The following is a 26,131-nucleotide window of genomic DNA, read 5'->3' on the forward strand; positions in this document are numbered from 1 at the left end:
AGCACGTTCTGATTTCCCAGCGGGTGGACTGCCCACAGGGTGATCTGACTGCTGATGCATCAGTTCCACAAACTAACCAGTTCTGCTCACTGCTGGACAGGATTTTGCTCCCCGCATTTGTTGATGCAAGATAGTCATGATGTTGTCCTACACTGAAGGTATGGTGACCTTGAACGAATGGGAGAAAGGCTTCACAAGTCTTTCAAACTGCTCACAATTCCAGAACATTGATGTGCATCCTGGATGCTCGCAATGCCTAAGTGCTCTGTCCTGTATGGTTGTTCATGTAAGCTCCTCAACTCAACAGGGAGGCACTTGTAAGGATTGTCCTTGTCTAAAGGAGAGGCAAGAAAGGAAATACCCACACATACCTGAAGGGGATTCTTCCACCACAGTCGGGACGATATTTTGGTGGGAACAGTCACTATGGAACTATGATTGGTGGTTTGATGAGTACACGGTTTGAAGCCTGCAGGCAATGAAGGTAGTGTGTGGCAAACAGCATGATCTAAGCACATCAAGTCATGTGACCAAGGAATGAGAAATCATGACAAGTGCTCAAAAGGGTTGCTTATGACCTGGTCTCTCAGATCATTTGTAATCTGAAACCTGTCCATCGGCAGGTAAGCCCTTGCCACAATCAAGTTTAAGGATGCACTGATAAAGCCTAAAGTTTGCACTGGGGTGATGGACTTTTCAAAGTTTACACTGAGTCCCAATAAGGAGAGGGGTTGAAGCATTGCCAAAGTCAATGCACAGGCTTCTTGGCATATAGGCTGTGTGTCTGATATAGGCTGCCACTACACAGAATACCTTGATAAAGACCCTGGGGGCAGAAGCAATGCCAAAAGGGAGTACTTCATATAGAAAGTGGTTGCAGCCCACCATGAATCTGAGAAAACGTTTGAACAGGGTAGATGTCTGTCTATGTGAAAACAGGCATCCTTCATATCAAGAGCTAAAAGCCACATTCTCTTTTCCAGGGATGGGATTATAGATGTCAATGTGACCATGCGATTCTTGAGTCTGCAAATAAAACTGTTGAGATGGCGAAGATCGAGAATGGGTCTCCAATCACTCTTCTTTTTGGGTACTAGGAAGTATGTCCAGTAAAAACATGGTACTGAAGAGGAACCTGCTCTGTCACTCTTCACTCTAAGATGAATTCTACTTCTTGTTTGAGAATCTTCTCATGACAGAGGCTTCTGAAAAGAGGTAGGGAATGGGGTGCACAGGGTAGACACAAACTATCATACAGCCAGAATTGACAATGTTCAGCACCCATTTGTTCATTATTGCACTCCAGGTGTGGAAAAAGAGACAACCCCCAAAGAGTACGTGGGGATTAACAGGTGTTGGATTTAATGGTTTGGAGCTCTTGAGCGCCCATCACAAACACTCAAAGAGATATAACTGGGAGGAAGAACCTGCTGAGGAAGGTGTGGGGAAGTACGGCTTTTGAACCCACTGCCTCTTATGGGATAGCTCAAAAGGTCACTGGTGGCAGAGTTGTTGAGCCATCAGTCTAGACTTGTATGACTGCCTACAAAATTTTCATTTTGGGACAGGAGTATATATTCCCAGGGAGCAGAGGGTGGCCCTAGAATCCTTCTCATCTATCTTCTGCTCAAATACATGAGTCTCACTATAGGGAAGGTCCCCAACGGTGTTCTAAATCTCCCTGGGAAACCTCAAAGCATGAAGCTACAATTTCCTGTATATTAAAATGGCAGTAGCCATTGTCCTTGAACATGTATCAGCTGCATCTATTGCTAATTGAGGAGCAGTCCTGTCAACCATTTTGTATTCTTTTGCAAGAGCCTGGAAATGAGTTCTGTCCTGCTGCAGTAGCTTGTCAGCAAAGTTGGCAATTTTTAACCAATTCAGGAAATCGTGCGTAATAGCGGGCTATCCTGAACAGAAACCTAGAAGATGAAAAGACCTTCCCCCTCCCAAAAAGTTGAGATGCTTACTCTTCCTATCAGTTGGGGTAGTTCAAGGGAGTTGCTCTCTAGATCTTTGTGGTGACCTGGACCACTGAATAGTTTGAGGCAGGATGAGAACACAAATTCTGCCCCTTTGGCTGGGACATAGTAACAGTTCTCTGCCCTCTTAGGAGTAGGCGCACAAGGGCAAGACTGCTCTAGCTGGCTCTAGGATGGCTTCATTAACAGGTAGAGCTATTCAACTAGAATCTGAAGACTGCAAGATATCCAGAAGTTTATGCTGAGGATCCTGAACTTCCTCAAGAAGAATACGCAGCAACCCTGCATTTTTGAGGAGTTCTTGGAACAGCTTATGCTCATGGGGGAGGAGGGGAGAGAAAGGATGAAGACAGAGCCACAGCTTCATCTGGGGACAAAGATACAACCTTATTGATTCTGGAAGAACTGCTGAATCAGGCATGTACTACTCCTCTTCAATTGGATCTGGAGGCGACTCCGGTTGCCCTCTCAGAGGGGAGGGATGAGACGATTCCTTAGCAGAAGGGACCAACTCTGCTGCCGTCACTACGGCTAATAGGATAGACTGAATGAAGGTTGTGGAGGTCCCCATGGCATAGGCTAATAGTGGCTCAAAGGCAGATGAGGTGCAGGCTGATCCCAAGCTGGTCCAGGCCTCCTGTCTGGGAAGATGTCTTGGAGGATGAAATAGCACTTCATCATGCAGTTCAGAATCTCCCGAGGAAGAGAAAGCCAATTCCAGATCCAATGGCAGTATCCATGGTGCTGCTGGAGGGAAGTCATAACCCAAACATGGAATGGGAGACAGACTCCTCCCAAAAATTGGCTCATGACTGGATCTTTCTTGAGAAAGAGGAACTTGATGGAGCAGGAGACATCAGATCTGGGAGAGCAAAGACCCCCTCAGGAGAAGCACAGGACTTGGCTTTTCCTGGAGTAAGAACATAAGAACAGCCGTACCAGGTCAGACCAAAGGTCCATCCAGCCCAGTATCTGTCTACCGACAGTGGCCAATGCCAGGTGCCCCAGAGGGAGTGAAGCTAACAGGCAATGATCAAGTTATCTCTCTCCTGCCATCCATCTCCATCCTCTGATGAACAGAGGCTAGGGACACCATTCTTCACCCTTCCTGGCTAATAGCCATTCATGGTGGCTAAGTCCATAAATTTATCCAGTTCCCTTTTAAACATTGTTATAGTTCCAGCCTTCACAACCTCCTCAGGTAAGGAGTTCCACAAGTTGACTGTGCGCTGTGTGAAAAAGAACTTCCTTTTATTTGTTTTAAACCTGCTACCTATTAATTTCATTTGGTGACCCCTAGTTCTTGTATTATGGGAATAAGTAAATAACTTTTCCTTATCTGCTTTCTCCACATCACTCATGATTTTATATAACTATCATATTCCCCCCCCCCGTCTCCTCTTTTTCAAGCTTAAGAGGCCTAGCCTCTTTAATCTTTCATCGTATGGGACCCTCTCCAGACCCCTAATCATTTCAGTTGCCCTTTTCTGAAACTTTTCTAGTGCTAGAATCTCTTTTTTGAGGTGAGGAGACCACATCTATACACAGTATTCGAGATGTGGGCGTACCATGGATTTATATAAGGGCAATAATATATTCTCAGTCTTATTCTCTATCCCCTTTTTAATGATTCCTAACATCCTGTTTGCTTTTTTGACCGCCTCTGCGCACTGCGTGGACATCTTCAGAGAACTATCCACGATGACGCCAAGATCTTTTTCCTGACTCGTTGTAGCTAAATTAGCCCCCATTATATTGTATGTATAGTTGGGGTTATTTTTTCCAATGTGCATTACTTTACATTTATCCACATGAAATTTCATTTGCCATTCTGTTGCCTAATCACCTAGTTTTGTGAGATCTTTTTGAAGTTCTTCACAATCTGCTTTGGTCTTAACTATCTTGAGTAGTTTAGTATCATCTGCAAACTTCGCCACCTCACTGTTTACCCCTTTCTCCAGATCATTCATGAATAAAATTGAATAGAACTGGTCCTAGGACTGACCCTTGGGGAACACCACTAGTTACCCCTCTCCATTCTGAGAATTTACCATTAATTCCTACCCTTTGTTCCCTGTCTTTTAACCAGTTCTCAATCCATGAAAGGACCTTCCCTTTTATCCCATGACAGCTTAATTTACATAAGAGCCTTTGGTGAGGGACCTTGTCAAAGGCTTTCTGGAAATCTAAGTACACTATGTCCACTGGATTCCCCTTGTCCACATGTTTGTGGACCCCTTCAAAGAACTCTAATAGATTAGTAAGACACGATTTCCCTTTACAGAAACCATGTTGACTATTGCTCAACAGTTTATGTTTTTGTATGTGTCTGACAATTTTATTCTTAACTATTGTTTCGATTAATTTGCCCAGTACCAATGTTAGACTTACCGGTCTGTAATTGCCGGGATCACCTCTAGAGCCCTTTGTAAATATTGGCGTTACATTAGCTAACTTCCAGTTATTGGGTACCGAAGCCGATTTAAAGGACAGGTTACAAACCTTGGTTAATAGTTCCGCAACTTCACATTTGAGTTCTTTCAGAACTCTTGGGTGAATGCCATCTGGTCCTGGTGACTTGTTAATGTTGAGTTTATCAATTAATTCCAAAACCTCTTCTAGTGAGGCTTCAATCTGTGACAGTTCCTCAGATTTGTCACCTACAAAAGCCGGCTCAGGTTTGGGACTCTCCCTAACATCCTCAACTGTGAAGACTGAAGCAAAGAATCCCTTTGGTTTCTCCGCAATGACTATTGTCTTTAAGCGCTCCTTTTGTATCTCGATCGTCAAGGGGCCCCACTGGTTGTTTAGCAGGCTGTCTGCTTCTGATGTACTTAAACATTTTGTTATTACCTTTGGAGTTTTTGGCTAGCTGTTCTTCAAACTCCTCTTTGGCTTTTCTTATTACACTCTTGAATTTAAGCTGGCAGGGTTTGTGCTCCTTTCTATTTGCCTCACTAGGATTTGACTTGCACTTTTTAAAGGAAGTCTTTGTCTCTCATCGCTTCTTCTACATGGTTGTTAAGCCACGGTGGCTCTTTTTTAGTTCTTTTACTGTGTTTCTTAATTTGGGGTATACATTGAAGTTGGGCCTCTATTATGGTGTCTTTAAAAAGGGCCCATGCAACTTGCAGGGATTTCACTTTAGTCACTGTACCTTTTAACTGTTGTTTAACTAACCCCCTCATTTTTGTATAGTTCCCTCTTTTGAAATTAAATGCCACAGTGTTGGGCTGTTGAAGTGTTCTTCCCCCCCACAGGGATGTTGAATGCTTATTGTATTATGGTCACTATTTCCAAGAGGTCCTGCTATAGTTACCTCTTAGTCCAGCTCCTGCGCTCCACTCAGGATTAAATCTAGAGTTGCCTCTCCCCTTGTGGGTTCCCGTACCAGCTGCTCCATGATGCAGTCATTTAAAGTATCGAGAAATTTTATCTCTGCATTTCACCCTGAAGTGAAATGTTCCCAGTCAATATGGGGATAATTGAAATCCCCCACTATTATTGGGTTCTTAATTTTGATAGCCTCTCTGATTTCCCTTAGCATTTCATCATCACTATTACTCTCCTGGTCAGGTGGTCGATAATAGATCCCTAGTGTTCTATTTTTATTAGAGCATGAAATTTCTATCCATAGCAATTCTATGGAACATGTGGATTCGCTTAAGATTTTTACTTCATTTGAATCTACATTTTCTTTCACATATAGTGCCACTTCCCCCGCTCCCCCCCGGCACGACCTGTTCCGTCCTTCTGATATATTTTGTACCCCGGAATGATTGTGTCCCATTGATTGCTCTCAGTCCACCAGGTTTCTGTGATGCCTATTATATCCATATTCTCCTTTATCACAAGGCACTCTAGTTCACCTATCTTATTATTTCAACTTCTAGCATTTGTGTACAAGCACTTTAAAAACTTGTCCCTGTTTATTTGTCTGCCCTTTTCTGATGTGCCAGATTCTTTTTTATGTGACTGTTTATCATCTGATCCAGCCCTTACACTATCCTCTTCCGTCCTCTGTTCCTGACTATAACCTGGAGATTCCCTATCATCAGACTCTCCCCTAAGAGAAGTCTGTGTCCGATCCATATGCTTCTCTGCACCAGTCGGCTTTCCCCCATCTCCTAGTTTAAAAACTGCTCTACAACCTTTTTAATGTTTAGTGCCAGCAGTCTGGTTCCACTTTGGTTTAGGTGGAGCCCACTTCTCCTATATAGGCTCCTCCCATTCCAAAAGTTTCCCCAGTTCCTAATGAACGTAAACCCCTCCTCTCTACACCATCGTCTCATCCACGCATTGAGACTCTGAAGCTCTGCCTGCCTACCTGGCCCTGCGCGTGGAACTGGGAGCATTTCTGAGAATGCCACCATAGAGGTCCTGGATTTCAGTCTCTTCCCTAGCAGCCTAAATTTGGCTTCCAGGACATCTCTCCTACCCTTCCCTACGTCATTGGTACCTACATGTACCACGACCACTGGCTCCTCCCCAGCACTACACAAGTCTGTCTAGATGCCTCGAGAGATCCACAACCTTCGCACCAGGCAGGTGAGTCACCATACAGTTCTCCCAGTCATCACAAACCCAGCTATCTATGTTTCTAATGATCAAATCTCCCATTCGATCATTAGAACAGAGCTGCAGTAAGGACAGTTTGTGCCACAGCCATGGAAGACAAAGTTGGCACCATGGCTAGCCAAAGGTCTCAGTGATCACTCTTCATCAGTGCCAGCACACCCCAGGTTTGTGCTGGGCGATATTGAAGGCACCACTGCTGCCAAATCACAATCTGGTGCCAATGGAGCCTTGGACTTGTGGGCTTTCTGGTCATGCCCCTGAGACTTAGGATATCCTAACTTCTCTTGGACTGATCTTAGATACTTTCATCGGTTTAGGCAGAATCCTACTTCACCTCCAAATCCAATTAGGATTTGCTCTCATGCTTATAAGAATGCTCCCTGCTCTCCTGATCAGACACTGAGGACGGATCTGTAGGGGTAGACTCCCTGGCTCCTGAGCTAGACTTTGTGGCAGAAGGCATGTTCTTTGCTCAACTGGAACTATGTCTGGTGGGTTTGCTGGCCTGGGTCCAATTGCAGTCTCAGGGCCCTCTCCATGAGGTGCCTCTTAACACAAAATTGACACCCTTCCTGGGTACAACTGGGAAATGAATGGCAGATACTGCACCTTGCTGCGATGAGGGTTTCCCCGAGGCAATACAAGCAGCGTTGGTGGTCATCGCTGACCAAGAAGGAGTGGGGGCAGGAAGCATAAATTTTGAAGCCGGAGTCCTGCACATAGTCCAGTATGCAAAACAGGGCATGGGGGTTGGGAGGGTTCCCCATGTCAGGGAGGCTTACTAAAAAATGCTAAAACTATCGGATAAAACTTTAAACTCTAACTTCGAAAATGATGTACAGATCCATATTCACAGATTAAGGCAAAACCAAAGCTTTGGACACTGGAGGTTCTGACCTGGACTGTACGAGGTTAGAAGGAACTGTAGAGGCAGGGTCCACTGCGTCCTTTATCTCTTCAGTCAAAGGCTCAGGAAGCATGTGTGGATGGATATTGCTTTCAAAATTCTCTGGCTTCGGGCACATGTGTACCCACAGTGAAATACACAAACACTCAGGGAAGAATATTTATTAGGTAGTGATAATGTGTTGGTTATATGAGCAGTTGCCCTGTTTGCTTAGGCAGTGACAAATACGAGGAAAGAGCTGTGTGAAATTCATCTTCTTTATGGACTAAATGACTCAACTTATTCATGAGTTTTATCCTTTCACTATAGTTTGTAGAGCCCAGCACAGATACAAAATTTATATCCATGGTTCCAGATATCTGCAGAGTGCTGTACCAGGAACCGCAGCATGTTGAGCCATCACTTGCAGGAGTCAGCGCCCAGCCCGGGCAGCTGCAGCGTGGCTGTACCATCTCAAGCCCTGCCCACTGAGGCAGCCAGCAGGCTCATTGGAGCTGTCCCTGGTCATGCTGGTGTGTGCAAGAGCCTAGCATGTTCCCAGGTAGGAGTCCCTTCCATGCAGCGGTGCGAGTCTCCTGTTCGGGAGCATGCAAGGCACTTGTGCACACCAGCATGACCAGGGACAGCTGCTGGTGAGCCTGGCGCGCACCCCAGTGGGCAGGGCTGGAGGCGGAGGAGTCATGCCGGAAGAGCTGCCTGGGGCTGGGTGCTGGCTCCTGCGAGGGACGGTTCGACATGCTACTGTTGCCGCTGCAGTTCCTGATACAGCACTGCTGCTCCACTGACATCCGCTTTATATCCACAGATATAAATTCTGTATCCACACAGGACTCTAATTGTTTTATAGAGTGTTTTAAAAGAAGGGTTGAATATTTTTTATCTTTTGTATTGTGATTTTAAAATCTGTACTAATGTTGTTGATTAATCATCAAGATGTTACACTAATATATTAATCTGACTGGAAAGTCTTGGATACAGAATATATAGAAAATAAAGCTAAGTCAAGAGCATGCAGTAAAAGATAAGATTATTCAGCTTCATTTTACCAATTACAAAAAGTTCTTACTACAGAAGCCTAGTGAAATCAGAACATTTTTATTTTCAAACACACAGGTCCCAATTAAATGCTGACTTTGCAATTTGAAACCTTTTAACTGAAATGCCAACTACAATAATTTTACATCCAGTACTACAAATTTTATGCATGTATTCTGATTATATTTGGAAGTCCTCATAAAATCCTTCAAAATGTACCTGATAGAAAATGTTGTAGAAAACAAAACTAAGAAAAAACACTATGTAGCTGCAAAAATCAGGCTTTCAGGATTACCAGATATTTATCTGCCCAAGCAAAAAGTCTTATTACTTACCCTCACCATAATTCAATTACAGTAAAAAAATTCTAACCATGGGCAAGTCAATCTTTACAAGGATACTCTAACTGAAGAGTTTGATAGCAATACACAAAACAGTAAACTTGAAACTGAAGTTTCTTTAAACTTACTACAATGCATATCTAGGTGTAGGGAACAAATTACACTTCAGAATAGCCTCTCGTGGTCAGAGGCATTTGAACAATTCCACACTGCATACAGGTGACCTTTAGATTAAGATGAAGATCTCACGTATTTTGACAGTTGCCACTGACTGTACAGAATGTCACTTCAAGATCACCAAGTAAGCACAATCTTAAGCAACTTATACATACCAAGTTCAGATGTGGGTATCCTATACACATTTTTAAAGAGCCTGTCCTGGCAAATACCTGGATTCTTTCCTTCACTACGAGACGGGCGAGCTGTAGGTTTAGGAAATTTTGTCCCTTCCAAAGCTTTGGCAGCTGCTGCATGTTGAGCTTTTTTAATACTAGTTCCTTCAGCTTCCCAGTGCTGGTCCCCAAGAGTCAGCTGCACTGTAAATACCTACAAACAAGAAGTGCAAGTTCTTTATTATAGCCAACACCACCATTTCACATTATTTGTTAGGACTTCTTATGTGTTTAATATGCCTTCTGCTACAATCCGAAAGGTTTTTTATTACTAAGTACAACTTAAATAAAGCCTTGTCAACCAGTAACTGAAGTTATGCTTTTGGTTTCCTGGGCTACTGAATGCAGGGACTAACAAAAACTATTATAACAGTACTAATCAAACAGCTCCCCACTGCAAGACATTTGGGGAGTTTGCATTGAAGGATGTGCACATAAGTTACTGCGAGAAATTTGTGTGATTTTAATATTTATAATGTCAACATGATTCTCCTAAATCTTCTCAAAATGCAGACTGCTTATGTAGAATTACATTTTTATATTGGATAAGTCAGGGGTCCCCAAAGTATGATACATGTACCCCCAGGGTGCACAAGACACCTCTGGGGAATGCAGGAAAAACTGTGTAATGGTGGATTTTATTTACTGCATTTTCATAATAAGCTATTCAAACGAAACTTTACAACTCTGTGTGGGAAAATGTTATATAAAATACGGTAGTTAGTGACTTCAAGATATACCAATAAGAACACAGTTGCTGACATACAGAACCCTCACCCCCAATCACCATACAGTGTGGTTTCAGTTGCCCAGCAACTGCCTAGTCTAACTGAGCTCAGAACTTACTCAGGGTTGGGGGGGGGGTGGGTTCGGTTGTATGTGTGTCACAGTAACTGTATCTGTATGTAACTGAAATATGGACAGATGGCTAAAGATAGGTAGTGTTAGGAAGAACAAAGTGTTAGTGAAACTTTGGGGTACACGGCAGCTGGTAGATCTGGAAGGGGATATGCAGTAACAAAAAACTTTGGGAACCTCTGGCATAAGTCATTCACTTGTTACTTTAAACTTTCAATTAGGTTACATTTTTCAGAGGTCACAACAAAGATATGTGAGGCACTAAGGCATTACAGTTCTTTGTTGTCATAAGTCAGTGATTCCCAAAGTGTGGGCCATGCCCCCCGAGGGGAACATGGAGGAATGTTTGGGGGGAGACACATGGTGGGGCCCAGGCCAGGCCCTGACTAGAGGAGGGGGAAGGAGCACCACCCAGTCCCGGCTCCAGCCTCAGCTCCCAGCTGCAGCCCCAGGTGAACAGGTTCCATTATGGGTAATGGGGGGCTGGGGGGAATATAGAAAAGGTTTTGGGGAATCACTGTCATAGGTGCATAGTTTTTCAGACCCGTATGGTGATAAAAGTTATTTTACACAAGTGTAACGACTACAGAAACTTTGTAATACGTCACCGTAAGTAAAGTGGCATAAGGACAGACCTATTAGCTTAATTTTCATAAGTGAATCAAATCCACAGCAGGTTAAGTAAGTTTAATTTTGATCACAACAACAATGCAAAGAATATATGCCTTGATTATTCTTCCAAATAGTTACATTTTTAAAAAATGTAACTTTCCTGCTCTGCACATGGAATCTTTGGCTTAAGACACTAGATAAAAATTAATGGAACTGTCTTTATCTTGGAACAAAATCAACTTTAATGTTTTCTAAATAATCACACCTAAGCATATTCGCCTAGGGCAGTGGTTTTCAACCTATTTTCTTTTGCAGATTCCTAAAAAGTTTCAAATGGAGATGCAGACCCCTCTGGAAATCTTAGACAGTTTGCAGACCACCTAGGGGTCCATGGACCACAAGTTGAAAATAACTGTTCTAGTGTGCATATGACATTCATAATCACTACTACAGCATAGGCCTCTTGCCTGAGGCACCTTAAACAGATAAAAACATTCCACCAGATTTTCCCTGTAGGTCTTAGCCTCAGGATCCACGCAATGCAGAGCTTTACTAAGGAAAAAAAAAGTTTAATTTTCTAACTTTTCCTGACACTCTCTTTGCAACATCAGAAGCCTCCTGTATATTTTCTACAACCTTTTAAGGTAAGCATTTGAATGCTAACAGCATACACTCAAGAAACAAAAGTATTTACGACAACCTGCCAAAATTTCACTAGAATATTATGGCACAGAAAGTACACAAAAGGATCCATGCGAGCACCACTAATTCCAAAAGGCACTGAAGACTTTAATACCAAAGTAATTTATTTCAAAAGTGGATTAGTGCCCTATGAGACTTCACTAAAAATTGTGTATTTGCAGGTAAGTGCAAGTTACTAAACTCTTGCTCTCAACCTTCTAGAAAGCAGAGTTCTAGTAAATTGCACTTCAAGGTCAGTTACAACAGGGTACAGTAACTCCTCACTTAAGGTACTCCTGGTTAAAAATGTTTCTGATCAATTAGAGAACATGCTTGTTTAAAGTTGTGCAATGCTACCTTATAATTTTGTTTGGCAGTTGCCTGTTTTATCCACTGCTTGCAGGAAGAGCAGCCCGTTGGAGCTAGCTGGCCGGGGCTTGGAACCAGGATGGGCCAGCAGCCCCCCTATCAGCTCCCCACTCCCTTAAGTTCCCTGTGTGGCAGCTGCCCAGCAGGCTATCAATTGCTTGGCAGTTCAGCTGTCCCTCACCACACTGCAGTGTGCTGCTCCTGCCCTCTACCTTGGAGCTGCTCTGGGGAAATCTCCTGCTTGCTGTGCAGAAGGCCGGGGTGGGGGGGGGGGAAGAGGGGTGCTGTCAGGGTGTCCCCCACCCCTTCTCCTGTACCCCCCTCCACATAGCAGGGGGTGGGGGTGGGACACAACAGGGCTCAGGACGGAAGGAGCTTGCTGGCAGCAGCTGCTGTCTCAACTTGCTGCTCTACTTACAAAGGCAGTGTACTTAGAGTGGGATCAGCCTACTTAAAGGGGCAATGTGCGTGTCTCTCTCACACACACACGGTGTGTGTGTCTGTTTCTCTGTGCCATGCTGTCACACCTCCCTCCATTTGTGCTGCCTTGTAGAGAGTGAGGCTACATTAACAACAATGGGTTAACCCTTGAGGGCTCAGCCGAATGCTTGTTCATCATTTAGTAGTAAAAGCAGCAAAGAATCCTGTGGCACCTTATAGACTAACAGACATTTTGGAGCATGAGCTTTCGTGGGTGAATACCCACTTCGTGGGATGCATGTAGTGGAAATTTCCAGGAGCAGGTATATATAAGCAAGCAAGCTAGAGATAACGAGGTTAGTTCAATTAGGGAGGATGAGGCCCTATTCTAGCAGTTGAGGTGTGAAAACCAAGGGAGGAGAAACTGGTTTTGTAGTTGGCAAACCATTCACAGTCTTTGTTTAATCCTGAGCTGATGGTGTCAAATTTGCAGTTGAACTGAAGCTCAGCAGTTTCTCTTTGGAGTCTGGTCCTGAAGTTTTTTTGCTGCAGGATGGCCACCTTAAGATCTGCTAGAGTGTGGCCAGAGAGGTTGACGTGTTCTCCTACAGGTTTTTGTATATTGCCATTCCTAATATCTGATTTGTGTCCATTTATCCTTCTCCGTAGAGACCTTCCAGAAAACACCATCCTAGCCACCATGGATGTAGAGGCTCTCTACACAAACATCCCACACATAGATGGAATACAAGCTGTCAGAAACAGTATCCCTGATGATGCCACAGCACAACTGGCTGCTGAGCTCTGTGCCTTTATCCTCACACACAACTATTTCAAATTTGATGACAATATATATCTCCAGATCAGTGGCACCGCTATGGGCACCCACATGGCCCCACAATATGCCAATATTTTTATGGCCGATCTGGAACAACGCTTCCTCAGCTCTCGTCCACTCACACCCCTTCTCTACCTATGCTACATTGATGACATCTTCATCATCTGGACCGATGGGAAGGGGACTCTGGAAAAATTCCACCACGATTTCAACAGCTTCCACCCCACCATCAACCTCAGCCTGGACCAATCTACACAGGAGGTCCACTTCCTAGACACCACAGTGCATATAAGTGATGGTCACATTACCACCACCCTATACCGAAAACCTACCAACCGCTATGCCTACCTTCATGCCTCCAGCTTCCATCCCGGGCACATCACATGATCCATTGTCTACAGCCAAGCACTGAGGTACAACCGCATCTGCTCTAACCCCTCAGACAGAGACCAACACCTACAAAATCTCCACCAAGCATTCTCAAAACTACAATACCCGCATGAGGAAATGAGGAAACAGATCAACAGAGCCAGACGTGTACCCAGAAGCCTCCTACTGCAAGACAAACCCAAGGAAGAAACCAACAGGACTCCACTGGCCATCACATACAGTCCCCAGCTAAAACCCCTCCAATGCATCATCAGGGATCTACAACCCATCCTGGACAATGATCCCACACTTTCACAGGCCTTGGGAAGCAGGCCAGTCCTCGCCCACAGAATCTACCAACCTGAAACATTCTCACCAGTGACTGCACACCACACCATAGCAACTCTAGCTCAGGAACCAATCCATGAAACAAACCTTGATGCCAACTCTGCCCACATATCTACACCAGCGACACCATCACAGGACCTAACCAGATCAGCCACACCATCACCGGTTCATTCACCTGCACATCCAATGTAATATATGCCATCATATGCCAGCAATGCCCCTCTGCTATGTACATTGGCCAAACTGGACAAGGATAAATGGACAAATCAGATATTAGGAATGGCACTATACAAAAACCTGTAGGAGAACACTTCAACCTCCCTGGCCACACAATAGCAGATCTTAAGGTGGCCATCCTGCAGCAAAAAAAACTTCAGGACCAGACTTCAAAGAGAAACTGCTGAGCTTCAGTTCATCTGCAAATTTGACACCATCAGCTCAGGATTAAACAAAGACTGTGAATGGTTTGCCAACTACAAAACCAGTTTCTCCTCCCTTGGTTTTCACACCTCAACTGCTAGAACAGGGCCTCGTTATCTCTAGCTTGCTTGCTTATATATACCTGCCCCTGGAAATTTCCACTACATGCATCCCACGAAGTGGGTATTCGCCCACGAAAGCTCATGCTCCAAAATGTCTGTTAGTCTATAAGGTGCCACAGGATTCTTTGCTGCTTTTACAGATCCAGACTAAAATGGCTACCCCTCTGATATTTAGTAGTAAGGCATTTCATGGGAAATATCCCACTCTCTTATTTCACCACCTCAACTAAGGCTCACAATGATCATTGCTGTGTACAGCATTACATTATTTGTTTAAAACTTACACAGTGTGTGTGTGTGTGGGGTCTTGTCTGGCAAAAAAAAAATGCCCTGGAACTTAACCCCCATTCACATTCATTCTTATGGGGAAATTGGATTTGCTTAACACCGTTTCACTTAAAGTAGCATTTTTCAGGAACATAACGTTAAGCGAGGAGTTACTGTACCTGCAAATAAATGAAATGTGGGAGAGCCACTCAAATACGCAAATCTGAACATCAAGTGCCTTTAGGCATTATTTCAGACTGTTTAATGCTTGAGAATAGACTATTAAAAGCTGTCACAGCACTTCTAATGCACTGCATTACCTGTGATAAAGGTGAAGTGATCTGCAGAAAGCAAGCACTGGAAAGGCACTACCTTAAATGAATATTGACACTTTGCAGAATGCAGCAAAAATTCTAGGGACCCCCTGAGTCTCTCCCCATGATTCTTTCCAATTCTAGTTTTCTGGAAAGCTTTGCAAAAAGTTTCAGTTCAGACAATTCTCTGAGATTAAATTGTTCCAGCAGGAGCAGCACAATCTGGTCAATGAAAATGCGCAGTTATGTGCAAGGGACTGTTTTTACTTCTAAAATTTTAAGTAGCCAACTGAGTATTCCCAGAAGTGATTTTCCTATTAACGTACTATTCCCATACTGAACAAATGTACTTGAGTTCTCATTAAGGACTACTTTTCCAAAGGGGGGGGGGAGAACGACAATACATTTCAGTCATCTTTACTGCATCTGAAGGTAGTTTTTTGCAGAACGGAATTTAGCTCAAACTTCAAAATAAAATCACTGTCAAGCAGGGAGAGCATGGGAAATTTCAGCACAAAAACATATTTGTAACAATTCAAAGTTGGGTATTATAATAGAAACTGATTGCTAACACGTTCTTCATTAAACACTGTATGTTAAGGCCATGACCACAATGCAGACAACGGAAAAAGGTAAGTAGTATACAGTTAAGGGTAAGTCTCAAACAATATGTTATGCATCTCCTGCAACAACCACCACAAGCAGCTTTAAAAACAATTAATTAGCATTGGACAAGTTTTAACCCCTGGGATAACATCCCCAGTTCAGCCTTAATATGCTTCATCCATACTCAATCGGGCTGTACTAAAAAAGCTGGACTGCAACTGGAAACTACTTAAGGCTTTAAATTGTTTTCAGTGTCCCATTAAACTACCCATAACTCTACTACTGTAGATTATTTTGCACAAGAGGTAGACATTTTGCCTTTCAACTAACAAAGTTACTTGCCAATATAAATGCATACGTGATATGAGCAATATTTACCTTAGAGTGAGCTGGACCTTGCTCGCTCAAAAGCTTATACTCAGGCTGAATCTTGTTGAAACGGGCTAACTCATTCACAAGACACATTGGGGTTTTCTCTTTGGGGTTTGCCATGTTAGAAGGAGCTGAATGATAAGGCAAAAATCACAGATTATTAGATCATAATTAAGACGACTGATATTCCAAAATTTAAAAAGTTACCAAAGATTCAACAATTAATTTTCAGTATCTTTATGGAAGTACTGATAGCAGCTTGCAATCCATGCTGGTTCAGGGGGAACACGCTACTTTACCATCAGAGTTGTTTTCTGAGATACAGACCTTTAACCATGTCTCAAACCAGTGAAGCTGTGGATGTGGAGATCTCTAACCACTGTGTGTAGAATGGAAAGCATTTAAATTCGAGATCCAAGAGCAAATGCCATAATTGTGGCAGAAACTAAGAGGAAGGATCAAATGGCAATTTGCTTTCAGACATCTCGTTTAAAGTTTAGGAGGCTGAGGCCTCAAGTCTGACCTATGCAATATACATTAGATGTTCTCTAACTGTGCATCGTCATGTTCATTTGTTTGAAAGATCAGTTCTTATTTATGAGCTTTTCTGTTTCTGCCCTTGGGAATCTATTTTCCTATGTTACTCTGGTCTGTATTCGTTCATTTTTCCTCCATGCAAACTCTACATTAATTTTAACCTACATATGCTATGCATTCAAATGAAATCAGGATAAGTTCTCAAGCATTTAATTTAGTTCCCTAGCCATATCACCGTTTCTACTTCAGGTCTGTTCCCACTTTCTCAGGAAAACCCTTGTTAAGTAGCTCCCTTTTTTCAAAAAGTCTGATCATTATGCTATTCATTATCCAAGTGCAATGTACTTCATTTAGGAAGAAGGAAAAAAAAAGTCAAATGCACAATTACAAAATGGGGAATAACTGGGCAGGGAGTCGCACTACTGAAAAGGATCAGGGAGTTATAGGGGATCACAAATTGAATGATTTATACTACAATGCAGTTGCAAAAAAGGCTAACATTTTGGGGTGTATTAACAGAAGTGTTGTTTGTAAGACACAGGAAGTAATTGTCCCACTCTACTCAGCACTGGTGGGGCCTCAGCCAAAAGTTTGTGTCCAATTCTGGGTGCCACATTTTAGGAAGAATGTGGACTAAGGTTTAGAAAACCTGACTTATGAGGAAAGGTTAAAAAACTGGGTATGCTTAGTCTTGAGAAAGGAAGACTAAGGTGGGGACCTGAGAACAGTCTTTAAACATGTTAAGGGCATGTATAAAGAGGATGGTGATCATTAGTTTTCCATGTCTACTGAAGGGAGACAAGAAGTAATGGGCTTAATTTGCAGCAAGGGAGATACAAGTTAGATATTTGGGGGGAGAAACCTTTCTAAACATAAGCATAGTTAAACACTGGAATAGTCTTCCAAGGGGGAGTGTAGAATTCTCATTAACCTGTTCTTAAAGACCTCCAGTAAACAAACACCTGTCAGGGATGGTCTAAGGTCCAGGTCTTTGCTCACACATCAATCCTCCTGCTGTTATATGTGAATTGAAGACATGCTGTCAGCTTAAAATGTGCTTCAAGTGAAATAAACTGTTGTAAAGAACACTGATTAAAATGTTGCTGTCAATTCTTTCAACAAAATCTAGCTATTAAAACTTTAAATAGATATTTTTAATTCATTCTCAAAACTTTTGAAAGCTATTTTTTTATCTGTTTACAACAATTTCACTTAAAACTATGATCTTAAAACAGGGATAAAACATGGAAGCCAACTCAGGTGGCAAATGTAATGTTTGTAAAACAGTTCCTATATGTCTGCAACCTGCTGTATCAGACCACAGAACAAGGCTGAGAAATACAGACATTGATTAACATGCTTACCTGCAGCTGCACTGGTGGATGTAACAGATGCAGAAGGTAAAGCAGAGTTTTGAAGAGGTCTACCTGCATTTTCAGATGGCAGAGAACTAGTGGTAGAAGGAATACTCAAAGGCTGCGAAAGAGATTGGTTCTTATTCAATATTTGGCTCCCTGAGAGAGCAGCAGATGGATTCTGAATTTGAACTTGAGACATGTTCACTTGCAACCAAAGCGAATTGCTGCAGGTAGACAGCTTTGAATGCAGGTTAATTCAGTGTGATGGAGCCTAATGGTCTACCTAAAAGTTGTAAGGAAGAAAATAAAGATTATACCAAATATATAAGTTCCAATAATTCACAAACATGATTGTAACATCAGTTTGTATAAGAAGTTTATAACTGGAAAGCATCTATTAGATTTATTTCTCTATTATTAAAAAGGAGTCCAAACATTCTTCAAGCACCCCACTGTTTCCGTTTTGTACACCAAAACTCGTCTGCATCCCAACAATTTTAACAAAATATTTCTAAGTGCATAAGCTTCACATTGGTTTAGTTTACAAAACAGAAAAGGACAGTAGTTGCATTTATTCTTGCTCATTTAAAATTACCTAAACGCCCATCTCTTTTCTAACATCATTGTTGAATCCACTTTCAAAGTAAATCCAGTTACCTGAGTTGTTGCTAGCATACAAAACAGAACTTTCAAAATTATATTACATTTCAGATTTCTTGCTACACCTCTACCCAGATAACATGCTGTCCTCGGGTGCCAAAAAAATCTTACTGCATTATATCAAACTTGCTTTGATCTGCCAGAGTGCGCAGCCCCCTCCCGCCCCCCGAGCGCTGCTTTACAGCGTTATATTGGGTCACATTATATCAGGGTAGAGGTGTATTTGAAATTAGTCTATTCTCAAAAAGATAACCAATAACGTGGTCTTTTAAAAAGAACAGTTGCTCAAAGCAAGTACATGCCATCACAATCATATACATCTCTACCTCGATATAACACGAATTCGGATATAACGCGGTAAAGCAGTGCTAATGTATTGTATACACACACTTCCCAGCTGTAGATTTCTATAAAACCTAGCTTGCTGGCAAAGGTTTATGTCTGTATAACTTTAAGATGAAGAATACAAGTGAAACTGCTCACCCAGAATCCACCAAGGTGCTATTACTAGCAATACAACTATCCACATGTTCTGCAGGCTTCAAATTCTGAGCCTGTGAAGAGACTTCCAAATGTAGGAAGGAAAGGGGGATGACTCAAAGGGTATGTCTATACTGCAAACCACTGGAGGCTGCATGTACTGTCTGAGTAGCTACATGTCACAGTGAAAAGCAAGCTGCATTCGTGCAGCAGCATGCATGTAGCTAAACGTATCAGTGAAAGACTCTGGCAGGGGGGAGGCAGCAGGGAAAGGTTTTGGCAGCATGGAGCTGCCAGAGCCTTTCCCTGCATTGAGGAGGAAGTGGGACAGACACTACATGGCTAAGAAGAGCAGTAGTGAGAACTTGTATTCATGAATATACAAACACTGATTTATTTATTTTTTAAAAAACAATTGAGGAAAGAAATTTCTAGAAGGCAAAGTGATAATTTTGCAAACTAATTTCCATTACCAATCCAGTAGACAAAGTTGTATATTTCAATATTTCTATTTGGTGGCATTTCTGATAAATGGATCTCAACTGGAGGTTTTTGGTCTACTAAACTCACTGATTTGGATGCTCCTCTTCATATTCCTAAACTTTTTTGTTGCATTTCAATTAAGTCTCCCTTAAATACTCTTGATTCTGATTCCATGCCTCAACAAAGGTAGTCATTTTTTCTTATCTACAATTGATCATGAATGAATTAGGTTTAGACAACTAGAGGTAACATCTTACTTAAGTATGCATCTTTCCTTATGTTAGTAAACGTTACTCTGGCAAGAAGGAAATTTCCTCTTTTCAGATCCAAGTATCAAGATTTTTGTTTATTTTCTACTGAAGTGGGAACATTCAGTCTCACCTGAATGACTTAATATATTTTTCATATTTGTTAAGAATGGAACTTTGAAAAGTATACTGTTAAAAAGCTTGTGTGGAATTTCTTTCTGGGATTAATAGTTAGCTTTCCTGTTATGATTTATGTACTCCCCATGTGTGTCTGAGGATTTTCTACAAGATTGCTTGTGTCTGATGCAAATTACTTGCTTGCATATTTTCACCTTGTTTTGTAGTAGTACACAGTTACATTTCTTTAATATTTACAGATATACACACAGTGAACGATAAAAAGGTTCCAATTTCCATTATTTTAAAAATGGAAATACTAGCAAGCATAACAGGGACCTTATGGCACTTTACAAATATTCAAAGCAGTTTAAATTCTGAGGGTATGGCTACACTTGAAACTTTAAAGCGCTGCCGTGGCAGTGCTTTGAAGTGCGAGTGTGGTCGCAGCGCCAGCGCTGGGGGAGAGCTCTCCCAGCGCTGCACGTACTCCACATCCTCTATGGGTGTAGCTTGGCTCCCAGCGCTGCAGCACTGTTTACACTGAGGCTTTACAGCGCTGTATCTTGCAGCGCTCAGGGGGATGTTTTTTCCCCACACTCCTGAGCGCGAAAGTTGCAGCGCTGTAAAGCACCAGGGTAGCCATGGCCTGAATCTCCGAAGCGCACTTCTCCCTCATGTTCTGAGGGCTAAAAAAAGGATTTTCCTGCTAATTCAACCTCACTTTAAAAGTTGCCAGCATAAACTCAAAAATGCCATGAGTGATTCATTCTAAATGCTTTCGCTCGCAGAAGAAAAATTTAGTTCAGAGAGACTAGTTTTTCATATATACAGCAAATGGTCTTAAATATCTGAGAGCAAGCGCTGTATGCGCCTATCAAACTTAAAGAATGTCCACATTCGGTACACCATAACCGTAGTCAATAACTTGTCAGTGTTTATAAAGAAGGACCTGGAGGTTGAGAGAAGGCAAGATGCAGTAAATTTAGAAGGTGGTTCCAGAATAATGACATTATAACCCTTACATCTAATTACAAAGAGTTTCAGCACTTTCAGATATATAAAGTCTTGACTTTAAATGAAAAAATAATTGGCAGAGTGAAATGAGATCCCAAGCTTAACACAACTAAAGAGTAACATCTTACAGATAGAAATTATTGAATCTTCTCTTCCTTTGGTCTTCCTGAAGTAATACCATGCCCCTTAAAACAACAATTTACACCACTTTTCTGAAAAGATAGAAGTAGAAACCAAGTTCTAAAGTGCAGTTCCTTCACTGAAAACTGCCCACAGCTCCCATATGTTTAAACCAGTGCACTATTTTTCAGCTGAACTTCACTACTGTACCACCAAATAGGAAGAGGGAATCTCAGGAAGCTAAGCTGCAAAACAAACACTAAATAGTACTTTGAATCAAGCTAGAAGCAGTGCAGAAAATAGAAAAAAAAATAATTCCTGTGGGTAACTGCTAACTAAGGCTATGTCTACACTAAAGATTTTTTCACACCCTAAGTGACCTAAGTTATGCTGACAAAAGTGCTAGTGTAGACATCGCTTAGGCGAGCCACCAAATTCATCTCTAGCGGCTGTTTCCAAAAGGTCTTCAAGGGTAAAACATAATCCTGTAGCAAGTACTTCACTATCTAAACTGTAACTAAGCTCTGATTTTTTTTTCCCTGTAATGATATTTCTGCTTGGTTATTGTACTGCAAATACACTAGATGCTCAAAAAAGCAAACTGAAATGCTGGTGTTCCGAAGACCTTTCGGTTTGCATTGTCACAGTAACAAATACTGTTAGCACATAAATATTAATGAGCTACAATAGTTAATTTAATTAGGAAGTTACCGAAGCACACTCCATGATTTTATCAAGGGCAGACTGCCTTCCATAATTCGCCTCATTGCTTGCTATTTAGTCTATTTTGCTCACTGGATGATGACTAGAGTTTAATTTTATAAGCCTATTTCTAAACTTTTACACAGCTCATTAAATATTTCATAGGTTTTCAAGTCAGCATTAAGATCGACCAATGAGCATAATTTAAGATTTCAAAGAGACTGGCTAGCTAAATTCCAGAAGTATAAAAACTAACCTATTCAGATGTTTTGTATGTCCCCAAAATTACTGGTTTAAAAACACCATGCGATTAACTATTGCAAGAATGCACTACATGCTGTAACCCCAAAGATTATAGCAGCTTACTAAAATGGAGTTTATTTTTAAGCAGATTATGAAACAATATTTTATAGAAATGACGGCATCTTTCAGCCTAAAGAACGTACATACCAGCACAAACACTGATTGCAACTTTTCTGGACAGATTCTCAGTCCTTGTAGCAAAAGAGAAAGTTTGACTTTTCTTTTTACAAATGTTAAAATATAGGTCACTAACACATTCCTCTCTGTAACAAATGTGGCTTGTTAGATGTTTGTGGATGCCAAACCTAAAATTTAGTGACATTTTATTTTTAGTTATACAAACTTAAGACTAGAAAAAATAATGAAATTAAATCACATCAATACGGACATTGATCACGCTTACACTTTCAAAGCAACCCAATGGCTCAGAGTTAAATTTTTCTAGAAATAGGAGATATTTAGGCAAAAGCTGCTGAAATTTGTACCAACTTCCTGCCATGCATTCACAGCACCATTCAACACAACCCAGTTTTCTTTTTCTAGGTGGTCATTCTTGAACAATTTCATAGGTTACTTGGTATAAGCCTCTGGGGGTAATAGCAACATAAGCCTGTTACTTCCTAAATTACTGCCTGGTTCAGAATATTGTTAATCACTGCCATGCTAAAAGTGCTGATCTATCTGGGTGCAACCAAGATAAAAATACAGCAGAATGCTACTTTAATTCTGTGTACATCATGATCTACTGGGATCAGTACTTCCCCAATCAATACACTTTATAGTCAGCAACATCCATTAGCAGCCACACTGCCTCAAAAGTCAGCATGTACTTAACAGGATTAGCCAAAGTTTTCATTTGACTTATGTCTGAGTTCTCCCCATGTTTCGTGGTTTAGCTTAGAATGTTATGGCTCTACTTCTCCATACATTTATTCCTGTTCTCTTCTGCTCCTTTCATCCACAAGGTGCTCACTACCTAGATCTTCCAAAACTGCTCTAGTATTTTTTGCAGGGAAGCAAGTCTCTGAGTAGGATACTAGTTATTTTCTATAATTACTGTGGAGGACAAAGGGATGGAGTGTCACACACAATCATAGCTCAAACTAAGTTCTATGTGGATCAGTGTCCATCAAGAGTCAGACGACAATATTAAGCCTGAAAAAGCTTCCCTAGAGAGAACAATGCTTAAGACAGAGAATTCAGCTGTTATCCTAAAATTCTAGAGAAACTCCAGCACATGACCTAGGACTTGAAGCAATAAGATTTTAGAAAGTAATCCAAATGTGAACAAATTTCAGCTCTTCACATTCCAGAACCAGACAATAAAATCACTGTAGACATGTTCATAGGGTCATAACTTGCTGCTTCTTTTCACCCAACGAACCAACTGCTCAAGTTTTAGACAAAGGCCTGGCAGGGTTTACGAAACGGCTGCTGAAAGTTTACCTCTTTGCTTGGAACAATGTTATGTAGTTTACCTCCCCTCGGTGCACCCCAACATTCACTCTCTCAACTTTCAAATAAATAACTTGAAAGAGCTCAGCCTTTGTTTATGCTCTGGGAATCTGACATGAGATTTCCAGCCTCAGAAGAAACCAAGTAACAGCATTTAAATTAAATGGAACCACACAGCATTTTTCTGTGCCTCAAAGTCCATATCTGTAAAATGGGAACAATACCATCCAATCTTCCTTTGTAAAGTGCTTTGAATCTACAGATGAAAAATGCTATATTGAACAATATTATGGAGACCTTCAGTATACAATGTTGGCAATTTAGCAGGCAAGAAAAATGCACCAAGCAAAATCATGAGTGCTCTCTCCAATCACTGTTTCTAGGTGGCAGTAATGTCTGCCCAAATTGGAGATTTGAAAGAATCCATAATGAGCTAAAACTTCACTTGAAGTATAATTGCCAGCTTGTGGCAGTAGTCATCTCTTAACATTTACCCTATGCCAGCCAACTGCTTAAATACATGAACCCACTGTTTACTTCCATACCTCAAGATAAATTTGCTACTTTTTAAAAAAAACAAGATAAAACTGAATTGTGTTGCAGGTGAAATTTTTCTAATTAACCTATCCTTTTTATCTGTGTTACTATCAACGTACACAATGCTTGTTTGTACATAGATATAACTTGTCTGTTGTTTGATGCAATTGTTACCTAGTTTGCTCCTTCAAGCAGAGCCCATTTATATTTATAGTCCAATTGCATTATGTCTGTGCATCTGGCAAGGTATTACCAATCTGGAAATATTTCAGCATCAACACTTATTATCAGAGCAGGGAAAGCCTAGGGAAACTTGTATTCAACGATTAACCTTTCTTGTGAAGCAGATATTTTAACTAATTCTATAGGGTTTTTTTCAAGACATCTCTATTTATTTCATTTCTGGTACTGCAAACAATAAGAAATATAGGAATGGCCCACAGATGACTTCTATATAACATACATATACACACTTTGTGAAATCAAATTTGAGAAATATTTTGACAGAACTCCAAACAGTGCACAAAGCAAGGTGTCCATTTATTGGTAAAATTTAAACTACTCAGGTAGCCAAACTACTGTAACTGATTTGTACAAGGTGCTCGTTAAGCTATTGTGACTGACATTCCCTACAAAGCAAAAGCTTAACTATAGGCCATATTTTAGCATCTATTAAAAAATATAGGCAATAACCTTTATTAAGGCGACATGTGTCCTGTAACAGAAATTTAGACTGTTTTAGGCTGCCACATACAATAGAAAACTTGAGACTGACGTTGATACTGACATTTTACAACTGAAGTAGAAAACTAAGAAAATACTCATGTATTAGGTGAAAAAAACAGATAATTGCTTGCTAGCTGCATTCAAAAATTAATTAAAAACACATTTTGAACTCCTATAGGACCTTTTGCTTGATGGCAAATACCTTACAAACTTTAGGCGACCCTTGTGAGATACAGGTAGCAAAACTGAAGCCTAAAGTCACAACGAACAGAGGCAGAGTACAGAAGTTAACACAGGTGGTTTTGCTCCCAAGCCCAATCCTTTTCTCATTAAGACACTTTTAGATCAGAGAGTCATACTTCTCAGCTTCTGTATGCCAACCTCATTGCACACACCAGGGGCTTCTTGTATCCTCCATTCCCCCACCCTACAGTTTCAATTTGCCACTCTTACATCCCCACCTCCCCTTCAGTTCAGGGACATATGTAAATAGCTTAGGTGGTACTATTTGTAGTTTATTAAATTCGTTTTCTTTCTGCCTAGGAGATAAGACAGAAAGAAGAACATTTTAAACTCCATTGGAATGATGGGCAGAGTTTAGATGAGGAATGTTGTTATACTGGAAGATGTTGGTAGTTTCCATTAACCAGTTCTTTGTTCTATAAACAGTTAGAGAGCTTATTAAAGTTGATGGGTGTGCTAACCAGATGCCAGGGACTGTATCCCACTCACTCCCCCACACAGTTTCCTCCTCCTGGTTTTCCAATTTTTACCAAAATCAATAGGATTCTGTCTATTGATGCCTATAATATTCCCTGAAATTCTGGAAGTGTCAGGAATGGTAGTCTAAAGTTATGTTACATCCAGAGAAATACTATCAAGCTGAGTTTACGGCCTCATTTCACTCAGCCAAAAATTGTCAGATTTCTGTAAGAAAAAGTTATGCAAGAAAGTAACTTTTTCAGCTAACTTCTTTTTTGGGTAATTTCTTTAATGCCAAAATTATGAGAGGTGTTTCAGATAAGTTAAAATATGCAGGGGGAAAGAGAGCTCTTTTCCACCGTGTAACAGAATATTGCCAGTTAATAACCTCCTTGAATATTAGGTTAAAAAAGGTAGACACTATAAGTGATAAAAGTTATTGAATCATAGGTTTAATGTTTCCTCTACCTTTAGGTGATCCAGGGACAGTGAAGTTTTGGTTTTAGTTCCAAGGAGGGTATTTATGTTGGAGAAAGCCTAGGAAGGAAAAAAATGCAGTGTTAATAATTTGCTTTGTGAAGCTACTGACATATTTTAAGGTATTCTATAATTAACTGATCATTGCTAAAAATTATCATGAGGAGCAATGAAGAAAACTCTGAATATGAGGGCAAAAAATTGTCCAAAGTGTAGCTGAGAGTGAAGACTGTTTGACAATTTTGGAATTCGTTTTCAGAAAAATGATAACTCCACAATATTTTAAGTTTCTCAGGCTTGTTTTATAAGATGACTTCAACATATGCATTATAAGTATTTAGGCAGGGAATTTCAGAGGGGCCTAAGGGAACTGAG

General features: G+C 41.1%; 1 protein-coding gene across 7 annotated transcripts in view; it reads right to left on the reverse strand.

Moving 5' to 3' along the window:
* Window positions 1-26,131, reverse strand: part of STAU1 (staufen double-stranded RNA binding protein 1) — a 54,000-nt gene that overhangs the window by 20,130 nt on the left and 7,739 nt on the right. For 5 of the 7 annotated variants that reach the window (XM_030532981.1, XM_030532978.1, XM_030532975.1 and 2 more), the window contains exons 2-5: window positions 25,748-25,816; window positions 17,736-18,012; window positions 15,841-15,965; window positions 9,179-9,392 (exon numbers count right to left, since the gene is read on the reverse strand). In XM_030532981.1, coding sequence (XP_030388841.1) covers window positions 9,179-9,392; window positions 15,841-15,965; window positions 17,736-17,928 — 532 coding nt within the window. In that variant the 5' untranslated portion in view covers window positions 17,929-18,012; window positions 25,748-25,816. The remainder of the gene's footprint in view (window positions 1-9,178; window positions 9,393-15,840; window positions 15,966-17,735; window positions 18,013-25,747; window positions 25,817-26,131) is intronic. The other 2 variants (XM_030532980.1, XM_030532979.1) reach the window with 1 other exon arrangement.

This window comes from Gopherus evgoodei, chromosome 14 (assembly GCF_007399415.2).
Source record: "Gopherus evgoodei ecotype Sinaloan lineage chromosome 14, rGopEvg1_v1.p, whole genome shotgun sequence".
NCBI lineage: Eukaryota > Metazoa > Chordata > Testudines > Testudinidae > Gopherus > Gopherus evgoodei.